At 39.6% G+C, this 12,003-nt stretch overlaps 1 protein-coding gene across 1 annotated transcript in view; it reads left to right on the plus strand.

The window, feature by feature from the left end:
* The first annotated feature begins 9,107 nt into the window (after nt 1–9,107).
* KLRG1 (killer cell lectin like receptor G1) overlaps nt 9,108–12,003 on the plus strand; it is a 34,677-nt gene continuing 31,781 nt past the window's right edge. Inside the window, exon 1 of the mRNA XM_080812508.1 lies at nt 9,108–9,280. Coding sequence (XP_080668634.1) covers nt 9,193–9,280 — 88 coding nt within the window. The 5' untranslated portion in view covers nt 9,108–9,192. The remainder of the gene's footprint in view (nt 9,281–12,003) is intronic.

A 12,003-nucleotide genomic window follows, 5' to 3' on the forward strand; every position in this document is an offset into this window, starting at 1 on the left:
GGCAAGCGTGAGTCTCTTCACGAAAGAGGTACCAGGTCAGCACCAAACGAGCACACAAGCAGCACCAGCCATATTCCGTTCTGATTAAGAATTTTATTTGGTTCTTTCTGTTTCCCTGCTGTGGTTCTTCATCTTCTTATTCATTATGACCATATTTTCCTCTTGTCTTTGAACATATTTATACAGCTATTAAAGTCCTTGTTTGCTGATTCCAACATCTATGTCATCTTAAGTCTCTTTTTAGTTATTTACTTTTCCCTGAGTGGTGGCCCACATTTTCTTATTTTTCTGCATTGTGATACTTTTCTGCATTGTGTATGCTGGACATCAAATACATTATAGGGAGTATGCATTATGTTGTCTTTTTTAAATAAAAAAATTTTTTTAAAAGATTTTATTTATTTATTTGACAGACAGAGTTCACAAGTAGGCAGAGTGGCAGGCAGAGAGAGAGGAAGGGAAGCAGGCTCCCTGCCAAGCAGAGAGCCCAATGCGGGGCTCCATCCCAGGACCTTGAGATCATGACCTGAGCTGAAGGCAGAGGCTTTAACCCACTGAGCCACCCAGGCTCCCCTTAAATAAAATTTTTATTTGGGAATAATGTCAGATTTTTAGAAGAGTTTCAAAGATAGTACATAGCATTTTTTCATACCTTTTACCCCATTACTTCTAATGTTAACATATTAAACAATCATTTAATTATTGAATCAAAACTAAGAATTAATAACTGCCCTACTATTATTAACTAACTGCAGGTTTTCTTTGAACTTCACCAGTTTTTCACTGATATTTGTTTTCTGTTCCAGGATCTAATCCAGGATACTGCCTTGCATTTATATTTCCTTAATCCTCTGGTCTGTTGTAGTTCCTCAGTATTTCCTTATTTTTCATAACCTTGATATAGTTAAAGAGTAGTAGTCAGATATTTAGTAGACTACTTCTCAATTTATTTTTTTTTTTCATCTTTAGACTTAGACTATGGGTTTTGGTAAAATATACCATAGTAATTAGGTATCTTTCTTATTTCATCATATTGGGGGTACACGATATCAACAAGATTTATTACTGATGATTTATAAGATTCACCCTGTTTTTATGTTAAAGGTTGTGTTTGCTAGGTTTCTCTACTGTAAAGTTGCTGTTTTCCACTAACCATATGTCATTCTTTGGAAGTGAGTCACTAAGTCTTGCCAATACTCATAGGGAGGAGAATTAAATTGAGTATCATGATGGGGGAGTACCTGCATTTATTATTTGGATTCTATATGAAAGATATATAACTTCTCTCTTATATATTTATTCAATAATGTCTTTGGGGCACCTGGGTGGCTCAGTGGGTTAAAGCCTCTGCCTTCGGCTCGGGTCATGATCCCAGGGTCCTGGGATCCAGCCCTGCATCGGGCTCTCTGCTCGGCAGGGAGCCCGCTTCTCCCTCTCTCTTCCTGCTGCTCTGCCTACTTGTGATCTCTGTCTGTCAAATAAATAAATAAAAATCTTTTTTTTTTTTTTTAAAAGAAAGACAATCCTCTTTGGAAAAAAAAATAATGTCTTTGAATTATATGGATTCAGAGGAGTGACATCCTCATGATGGCAGATTAGGAGACTCCAGCCTTTATCCCCCCACAAAGAAGAATAGACAGTTATCTACTAATAAGAATAGCTCTGAAAGATCTCAGGAGTCTACTTAAGCATCAGCAACACAGTGGGACAGAAAAACTCGAGAATAACCACACAAAAAGGGTAGGAAAAAAGTTCTGTCACCCACATGTATATAGTCAACTAATTTCTGACAAAGGCATTAAGAATATACAATTAAAAAAAAAAAAAGAATATACAATTAACTGGGAAAGTATAGTTTCTTAATGATGTTGGGAAAACTGTGTATCCGTATGCAAAAGAATGACACTGAAAACTACCCCCCTTTTTTACATCATATATAAAAACAATGGAAATAAATTAAAGACTTAAAACTAAGACTGAAACTGTAAAACTCCTGGTAGAAAACAGGGGAAAACCTCCTTGACTCGGTCTTGATAGTGATTTTTTGGAATGTACACTAAAAGCACAGGTAACAAAAGCAAAAATAGTAAGGGGCAGGCGAGGCTAGGTAGTGACTAGGGTCATGGTATGTGTGTGTGGGGGAATGTAGATGTAACCCCAGTCACAGAAATCCCAGATGTGGAGAAATAGATATGATACAAGAACACCCTGTTTGTTCTCATGATAGTTACAAGTCTTCCATGTTTGTTCAAAATATAGACATAATATTCACAAATCCATCATGATATTGACAATAAATTTACCAAGTTCCCTGGTCAGTTTCCCATAAAAAAACTGACCATAAAAGCCCTCAGTGGCAGCCCATTTGGAATCCCTCTCCCTTCAGTGGGTTCTTTTCTTTCCTTTTTGTTCTCATCTTCACTTAATAAACTTTCACTTCACTTCCTCCTTTTGTCCTTGAGATTCATTCCTTCACTCTGTGAGATAAGAATCCCGAAACCCTGCAACAATAGGGCTGCCTGGGTGGCTTAGTTGATTAAGTGTCTGACTCTTGATCTGAGGTTCTGATCTTTGGTCCTGATTTCAGGGTCATGAGTTCAAGCCTTTTAAAAAAAGCCAGCGCCACCCCCCCAAACAAGAAAACAAAAGAGCAAAAATAAACAAGGGGGATTAAGTGAGATTAAGTAGTTTTTGCACAGCAAAGCAAACAACAAATGAATGGGAATGTCAATTAGTATAGCCAATACAGAAAACAGTATGGGGGCCCCTGAAAACATTAAAAATGGAACTATTGTGTGATCCAACAATCCCACTTCTGGTTATATATCCAAAGGAAATAAAATAACTATTTTGAAGAGATATCTTCACTGCCATGTTCATTGCAGCATTATTCATAATAATCATAATACAGAAACAAACTTAATGTCTGTGGATAGGTAAAAGAAAAAAATATATATTTATATACACTGTATATATGAGAATACATATAGAATAGAAAATTATTCAGGGGCACCTGGGTGGCTCAGTGGGTTAAAGCCTCTGCCTTCGGCTCAGGTCATGATCCCAGGGTCCTGGGATCCAGCCTCGCATAGGGCTCTCTGCTCCGTGGGGAGCCTGCTTCCCCCTCTCTCTGCCTGCCTCTCTGCCTACTTGTGATCTCTGTCTGTCAAATAAATAAAAATCTTTAAATCATACAAATTTAAAAAAAAAATAGAAAATTATTCAGCCTTAAAAGAAGAAAGAAATCCTGCTATTTGCAACAACATAGATGAAACTAGAGGACGTTATCTATGTCAAATAAGCCAGACCAGAAAGACAAATTTTGCATGATCTCACTATGGGATCTAAAAAAACAAAGAAAAGAAAAAAAATGTTGAACTCATAGTAACAGAGTAGAAAGGTCATTACCAGAGGCTAGTGAATGGGGGAGAGGGGAGATACTGATCAAAGAGTACAAGCTTTCAGTTACAAGGTGAATAAGCTCTGGAGACCTAATGTACATACAGCATGGTGACTGTACTTGATGGTAATGTATTAACAAGAGTGTGGATAAACAAACTGGTCTGGTCTATCCATAGGCTGAAATATATTCAGGATAAGAAAGAATGAATTATTGATACACACTTCAACATGGATGAGTTCCCTTTTATGAAAGACTTGGGATAGATACAAACTAATCTATGGTGACAGAAGGCAGATCAGTGGAGGCCTAGAGAAAGGTGAATGGGAGGGGCAGAAGGGTGGTAGTAGAGTACACAAGTAAATTTTCAGGGGTGACAAATATGTTTAGTTTCTAGATTGTGGTAATAGTTTCACTGATGCATGCATATATGTTAATTGTACCTCAATAAAGCTATTAAAAAATAATATATATTTGAGGGGCCCCTGGCTGGCTCAGCCAGAGCGTGTGACTTTTGATCTTGGGGTTGTGAGTTCAAGCCCCATGTTAGGTGTGGCAACCTACTTAAAAAAACAAAAACTTGAAGTTTGTTAAGAGAGTAGATTTTGGAGCACCTGGGTGGCTCAGTTGGTTAAGTGTGTTAAGTGTCTGCCTTTGGGTCAGGTCATGATCCCACGGCCCTGGGATCAAGTCCCGGGTCAGGATCCCTGCTCAGTGAGAGCCTGCTTTTCTCTCTCCCTCTCCCTCTGCCTACCACTCCCCCTGCTTGTGCTCGCTCTCTCTCTCTCTCTCTCTGTCAAATAAATAAATAATAAATAAAATCTTTAAAAAAAAAAAGAGTAGATTTCGGGTGTTCTCACCCTACCCCCACACTCCCACACAGAGACGGTAACTGTTGGAAGTGTTGAATATGTAAATTAGTTTGTGGTAATCGTTTCACAATGTGTACTTACATCAAAAGTTCCGAATTATATGCTTTAAATAGATACATTTTTTTCCAAATTAATTAACATATACTGTATTATTAGTTTCAGAAGTAGAATTCAGTGATTCATCAGTTGTGTATAACACCCAGTGGTCATTGCTTCAAGTGCTCTCCTTCATGCCCATCACCCAATTATCCCTTACCCCCCACCCACCTCCCCTCCAGTAGCCCTCAGTTTGTTCCCCATAATTAAGAGTCTCTTATGGTTTGCCTCCATCTCTGTTTTCCTCTTATTTTATTTTTCCTTCCCTTCCCCTTCATCCCATGTTTGGTTTCTCAAATTCCACATATGAGTGAAATCATATGGTATTTGTCTTTCTCTGACTCACTTCGCTTAGCATAATACCCACCAGTTCTACCCACGTCATTGCAAATGGCAAGATTTCATTTTTTTTGATGGCTGAGTAATAAATATGTACAACTTCAATTAAAAGTGCATGCAGATAAAAACCAGTCAGTATGAAGTCATAGTTCTTTTTTATTCCTGAGTTATACTCCAATACTATTATTTATTTTCTTGCTCTAATTGTTTCATTTTGGGCCATTGGGAGTTTTGTCAGCTTGGTTCCTGTGTCCTTCTGACATGCCCTCATCTTTTTTTTTTTTTTTTTTAAAGTTTTTGAGTACTTCCTCATTTTCTAGCACTAAAAGACTAAAAGGTGCCCCAGACTCATCTTGGGTTTTTTGTGCCCTGACCCTAGATTTAGTCATTTCCTCAAGAAGTTCTGGTTCTTATGCTGCCGCCACTGCCTCTTCCTACTCTTCTTCCTTCTTCTTCTTCTTCTTCAGTTATCTTAACTGTTTTTAAGTGTACAGTTCAGCAGTGTTAATTATAATTATGGCCTTAATATTTGTGACCCTTCCATCCTCAAAGTCATTTGTTGAAACCTTAACCTCCAGTGCGGCTTCGTTCTTTCTTTTGTGATGGGGCCTCTAAATGTTACAGGATTTTTGTCCCCTCAGTGCCCAGGTTCTTGGTCATGCCATTTTGAAGAATGAAGAGGTAGATCAGACGGAGAGTGGTGGGCAGCAAAGCAAAGTTTATTGAGCAAGAGTTTAAAGCTCCTGTGGGGAGGGGGACAGCGAGTGGGTTGCCTCCAGAGTTTCTAAGTTTAGGGCTTTTTTTTTTTTTTTTTTAAGTTTAGGGCTTTTTATGAGCTCTTTTGCTGAACTATCTTAAGCAATCAGGGTATGCTGAGTCATGCCAATTAGGGCTTTGGTTAGGGATCTGTCTACCTATTAGGTTAATGTCTCTGTGCAGATGCTCTTTTTTTGCTGATGTCTGGGGGCTTATGGCTTCACTGCCCCTTGCCCGTGATATTGACAAATGCTTTTGTGGTTGTCTTATTTTAGGACATTTTGCAGAAGACATTTTTGCAAAGGCTGCAAAGCAGAATGCTAGCGCAGTCCTGTCTAAGCTGCAAAACAGGATGTCAGTGCTGTTTTATCTTAGCTGTCCTGACTCCATATTTTCTTGCTGGGGACTCTGGCCCTGACTATCTAACTGTCCAACTAAGTCTTAACAACTGAAGTTAAATGAGGTCTTGATGGTGGGGTCCTGATCTGATAGAATTAGTGTCCTTATAATATGAGCCCCCAGAGAGCTTGCTCGCTCTCTTCCTGTACACGTGCACCAAGGAAGGGTCATGGGAGACCACAGTGAGAAGGCCACTGCAACCCAACGGGGGATTTCTCAGCAGATACCAACCCTGCAAGCAGCTTCATCTTGGACTACCAGTGTCCAAAACTGTGAGCAAATAAATTTCTGTTGCTTAAGCTACCCCAGCCTAGGGGATTTTGTTATGGCTCTCTAAGTGGACCGATACACATTCATTCACTCTGTTGTACAACAGAGCTCCAGAAGTTTCTCATCTTGCAGCACTGAAACTATAACCATTAAATAACTCCCTGTTCTTCCTGCTCCCCAGCTCCAGCAATCTCTTCTATTTTCTGTTTCTGCGAATTGACTACTTTAGATACCTCATATATGTGGAATCATAGAGTATTTGTGTGTGGGGGGGGTGGGCTTATTTCATTTATCATAACGTCTTCCAGGTTCCTCCAGTTTGTATAGTGTGTCACAATTTTCTTCCTTTTTAAGATTGAATAATATCCCATTTTATGTTAGACCACATTTTGTCTCTGTTGTCTTCTTTTTAAGGGCATCAAAATTTGTTCATCGGGAGAGCTAAATTACTGGTAGATCTTTTTGGTTCTGTCAGGCTTATTTTTTTTTCTCTGTTCTCACTGGTCAACACTGCATCACGATGGGTCTCTAATCAGCTGTCGGCCCTGCTGGAGGCCATCTCAGCAGGGAAGGGGGCTGCTAGGGGCTTGTCCTCTGCCTGTGCAGCCTAGCTCTTAGCCAAGGAGCCTGGTGAATTCCCATGCTGTTTTTTGGATACCTCTCTCTGCAGTCTCTTGTCAGTTACCCTGCCCTGCAAACCCCAGGCACATAAACAGCTCAAAACTTGCACCTGCCTCCTGAGCTTGGTGAGACTGCTGCTCTTAGAATTCAGTTTCCTGCCAAGATGGGATCGGGAGGGAGACAAACCATAAGAGACTCTTAATCTCACAAAACAAACTGAGGGTTGCTGGGGGTAGGGATGTAGGGAGAGGGTGGTGGGGTTATGAACATTGGGGAGGGTATGTGCTATGGTGAGTGCTGTGAAGTGTGTAAACCTGGCGATTCACAGACCTGTACCCCTGGGGCTAATAGTATGTTATATGTTTATAAAAAAAATAAAAAAATTAAAAAAAAAAAAAGAATTCAGTTTCCTGCTTTGGGCCAGAAAGTGACCCTGGGTAGTATAATGCCAGGGTGATGCTGGTGCTCACCTTTGCGTGTTTCATTCTCTCAGGGATTGCTGTGCTGCCTGTACTTCTTTGCCTGAAAACAGTTGCTTATGTATTTTGTCATATATAGTTCTTTTTTTTTTTTTTTAAAGAATTTATTTAGTCATTACAGAGAGAGAACACAAGCAGGGGGAGTAGCAGGCAGAGGGAGAAACAGGCTCCCTGCAGAGCAAGGAGCCCGATGCAGGACTTGATCCCTGGACTCCGGGATCATGACCTGAGCTAAAGGCAGATGCTTAACCAACTAAGCCACCCAGCCATCCCCATAGTTTCTTGGTTGAAGAGCAAATCCAATCTTACTCTGTCATGGTGGGAAGCAGGACTATACTAGGGTTTTTTTTTTTTTTTTTTTAACTTTTATTATTATTTTTAAAATTTTTTTTTTTTTTTTTTTTTTTTTTTATTTGACAGAGAGAGGGATCACAAGTAGACAGAGAGGCAGGCAGAGAGAGAGAGGAGGAAGCAGGCTCCCTGCTGAGCAGAGAGCCCGATGCGGGGCTCGATCCCAGGACCCTGAGATCATGACCTGAGCCGAAGGCAGAGGCTTAACCCACTGAGCCACCCAGGCGCCCCTTATTATTATTTTTAAAGTAACCTCTGGGAGGCTCAAAGGGGCTCAAACTCATGACCCTGAGATCATGAGTCTCACGCTCTACCAACTGAGCAGCCAGGTGCCCCAGAGCTCTACTAGTTTTTATTGGTATGCTCTCCCTGCTTTTCATCTCTTTCCTGTCTTGAACTTATGTAGATTTTAATTCTGTTTGTTTTCCTTACTTTAACTACTTATTAACGTTTCACCTATTAGAAATACATTATTCACCCTTTAGTATGTATTTATTTAATTTGTTCTCCTTATAGCTGTATTTGCATATAAAAAATAAAGGAACAGGGGCACCTGGGTGGCTCAGTGGGTTAAAGCCTCTGCCTTCAGCTCAGGTCATGGTCCCCGGTTTCTGGGTTCGAGCCCCGCGTCAGGCTCTCTGCTTGGCTGGGAGCCTGCTTCCCTTCCTTTCTCTCTGCCTGCCTCTCTGCCTACTTGTGATCTTTTTCTGTCAAATAAATAAATAAAATCTTAAAAAAAAAAAGGAACAAGGAGAGAAAATTTAATGGAATTTCTGACCCAATGAAGTGTAAAGATTAGAACACAATCGGGAAGATATTTGGGGGAATGTAGGGGTACAGCACATTCACAAAACATATATCGGGGAAATAGTTCATTTTTCCCATGATGCCAGGCATATGCAACCAACAGTCAATTTCTCTTGTCATATATCACTAACCAAAAGCTCTAAGAAACGATGAAAACGGTCCCATTTGGCATGCATCTATTTTCTCAAAAGGAAACAAAGCAAATATAAAATCTGAGATAAATTCATAGCTAAGAACACTGTCATTTTTATTCCAGTTTCTGTAATTGAAATTGCTGGACTTCAGAGCAACTTTTCCTTGTTAAATAGACTGAGTGAGGTGGGAATCAATATGTATTTAATGAATATCTAGAGACAGTGCTGAGGCAGGAAAAAAACCATAGTTTAGAATATTAATTTCTATTTATTTATTTGTTTATTAAAGATTTTATTCATTTATTTGAGAGAGAGAGAGAATGAGAGAGAGAGCATGAGAAGGGGAAGGGTCAGGAGGAGAAGCAGACTCCCTGCCAAGCAGGGAGCCTGATGTGGGGCTGGATCCCAGGCAATCGCTTAACCAATTGAGCCATCCAGGCTGCCCTAGAATATTAATTTCTTATTCAGCTGCAGATTTTGAGCCATTTCCTGAAAAACTGCTTCTGTCTTTATCATACTGGGCCATTTGAAGAAAGAAAAAAAAACCCCAACTTGAAAACCTTCAAATTTCCTGCTCGCGGTTGAGACATCGGGTTGTTCCCTCACTGACATGTGTCTCTTCACACTTCTATAATTTTACTCTCTCAACTGAATGCGAATGATATTAGATGGAGATAATGGACAATGTTATTTATTCTACGTTTCCGTTGTCTACTGAACCTCAAACCCAGAATGACTGCAGACCACAGCAAAAAGGTGAGTTAATCAAGTTAGTGTGCAAAACAATGCACAGTGCCCATAGACTAAGGGATGAATGGAAGGTAGAATAAGTTTGGAGTAGAGGATGCAGAAAAATGGATGGTAATTTGAAGGAATACATCTGGTTCAGTTTGAAGTCCAGACTGGGGGTGTGAAAATCTGGTATACAGTCATGGATCTGCTCTTAGTTCTTAGGTAAAGTCTTTTCTAACTGTTCACTTCTAAGGTCTCATCTATGAAACCCAAGCTAAGGCTGTTTAAATTCTAAGTATCTCTGTTTTTCTGATTTTGAAATCGGGAGAAAGACACCAGTAACTTTGCTAATGGATAATAGTAAGAGTTTGTCAGAAAAGAAACTGATTCACGTTCTCTAGGTTCCCCTCCCACAGTACTGTACGAGAGTGTGACGGGAGTAGGAAGAAGGCATTAAGAATATTACAAATAAGTATTCCCAGTGACTCTTTGGGGGTTTGAGGATGAAAAAGATATTTTTACATGGAGCCCTGAAAAAACGCTTTCTGGGATAGACACATTATAGTATAAGAGCCAAAATTAATATTTGTTTTTTTATCTTAGGCAATACACTCCCATAAAGTATGTTCTTTAGGGAGACTTCGTCAGCTTTCTCTCTTCTGCTACATAAACTTATTATTATAATTTTTAGTGTTGTTCTTTGAAAGCAATACTATAATTTGCTACATCATTCTAGTACACTTGGACATTTATTTATTTCCATTACTCTAATTTATATGGCATTGGATATTTTCATTTATATGTAGATTTCTTTTGGTTTAAATCTGTACCAATTTCTAAGGAATAGGAACGTTAAGTTAAAGGAATCGACATTCTAAAGTTTAAGAGCAAGGTCACACAGGTGGTGGTAAGTTGGAACTTGAATATGATTATTTTGATTTCTAGGCAAGTAGTTTTTTATTTATATACAGTCCACATTGCCCATTCTTGTTTGCTGCCAGTATGCTCATTTCCACCCCAGCTTTCCAGGGTACTATATTTGGGAAGAGGAAAATAGACTAGGAGCTTTAAAATTACATTAAAAATCTCTTTACACGGGACGCCTGGGTGGCTCAGTTGGTTGAGGGGCTGCCTTCGGCTCAGGTCATGATCCCAGTGTCCTGGGATTGAGTCCCATATCAGCCTCCTTGCTCCGCAGGGAGCCTGCTTCTCCCTCTGCCACTCTGTCTGCCTGTGCGCGCTCTCTCTCTCTCTCTGACAAATAAATAAATAAAATCTTTAAAAAAAAAATAAAAATAAAAATCTCTTTACAGGGGCGCCTGGGTGGCTCAGTGGGTTAAGGCCTCTGCCTTCGGCTCGGGTCATGGTCCCGGGGTCCTGGGATCGAGCCCCATGTGGGGCTCTCCGCTCGGCGGGGAGCCTGCTTCCCTTCCTCTCTCTCTGCCTGCCTCTCTCCTTACTTGTGGTCTCTATCTGTCAAAAAAAAAAAAAAAAATCTTTTAATTAAAAAAAAAATCTCTTTACAAAATTATTACATGTTTTTAATGGAAAATAGGGAACATATGAAAGCAGATAAAAGAAAATAAAAATCACTAATAATTTTACAACAACGTGGTGATTATTACTGTTACTATTTTGATCTATTTTTGCCTGTCTATGCAATGTACTGTATGTACTCTACTAAAAGCCTTTTAATATGTATATTTCTAAAGTAAATTTTAAAAAAATTTAAATTTCACGAACTGTGGTTACACAAATGCAATTAAGTTTTGGTACCTCTTTTCATTTCGCGTTAACATCTGAAACAATTTATTTCATTAAATATTTTACTATAGTGAAAATGTATTTTCTTTTCTTTTTCTTTTTTTAAGATTTTATTTATTTATTAAAAAAAAGATTTTATTTATTTATTTGTCAGAGAGAGAGCTCACAAGCAGGGGGAGTGGCAGGCAGAGGGAGAAACAGGCTCCCTGCTGAGCAAGGAGCCCTATGTAGGACTTGTAAGCCAAAGGCAGAGGCTTACCTAACTGAGCCATCAAGGCGTCCTGAAAATGTATTTTCTTTTTTTTTTTTAAATTTTTTAAAGATTTTATTTATTTGTTTGACAGACAGAGATCACAAGTAGAGAGGCAGGCAGAGAGAGAGGAGGAAGCAGGCTCCCCGCTGAGCAGAGCCTGATGCGGGGCTTGATCCCAGGACCCTGAGATCATGACCTGAGCCGAAGGCAGAGGCTTTAACCCACTGAGCCACACAGGCGCCCCAAAAATGTATTTTCTTATGTCACTAGAAATCTAGTGTTTTTGGATGTATCAGTCCAAATATTTATCATGCAGACCTCTTTCATTTTAAAGATACCTCTCACTATAAATTTTTCCTTTTTTTTTTTTTAAAGATTTTATTTATTTATTTTAGAGTGAGAGAAAGAGATGCCAAGAAGGGAGAAGAGTAGAAGGAGAGGGACAAGCAGACTCCATGCTGAGTGCAGAGCCCAACAGGGGACTCGATCCCGTAGTCCTGGGATCATGACTTGAGCCGAAATAAAGAGTTGGACACTTAACCAAGTTGACCAGGCACTCCTCACTATGAATTCCTTTGTTTTAAGAAGTTCAGAATGCCAAAATAAATTTAAAAAAAGTGCCTGGGAGTGGGGCCCTGGGTGGCTCAGCTGATTAGGTATTTGACTCTTGATTTTGGCTCAGGTCTTGGTCTCAGGGTTGTGGGATTGAACTCCCTGTGAGGCCCCATGG

The sequence above is a fragment of the Martes martes genome (genome assembly GCF_963455335.1).
Source record: "Martes martes genome assembly, chromosome: 8".
Classification (NCBI taxonomy): Eukaryota; Metazoa; Chordata; class Mammalia; order Carnivora; family Mustelidae; genus Martes; species Martes martes.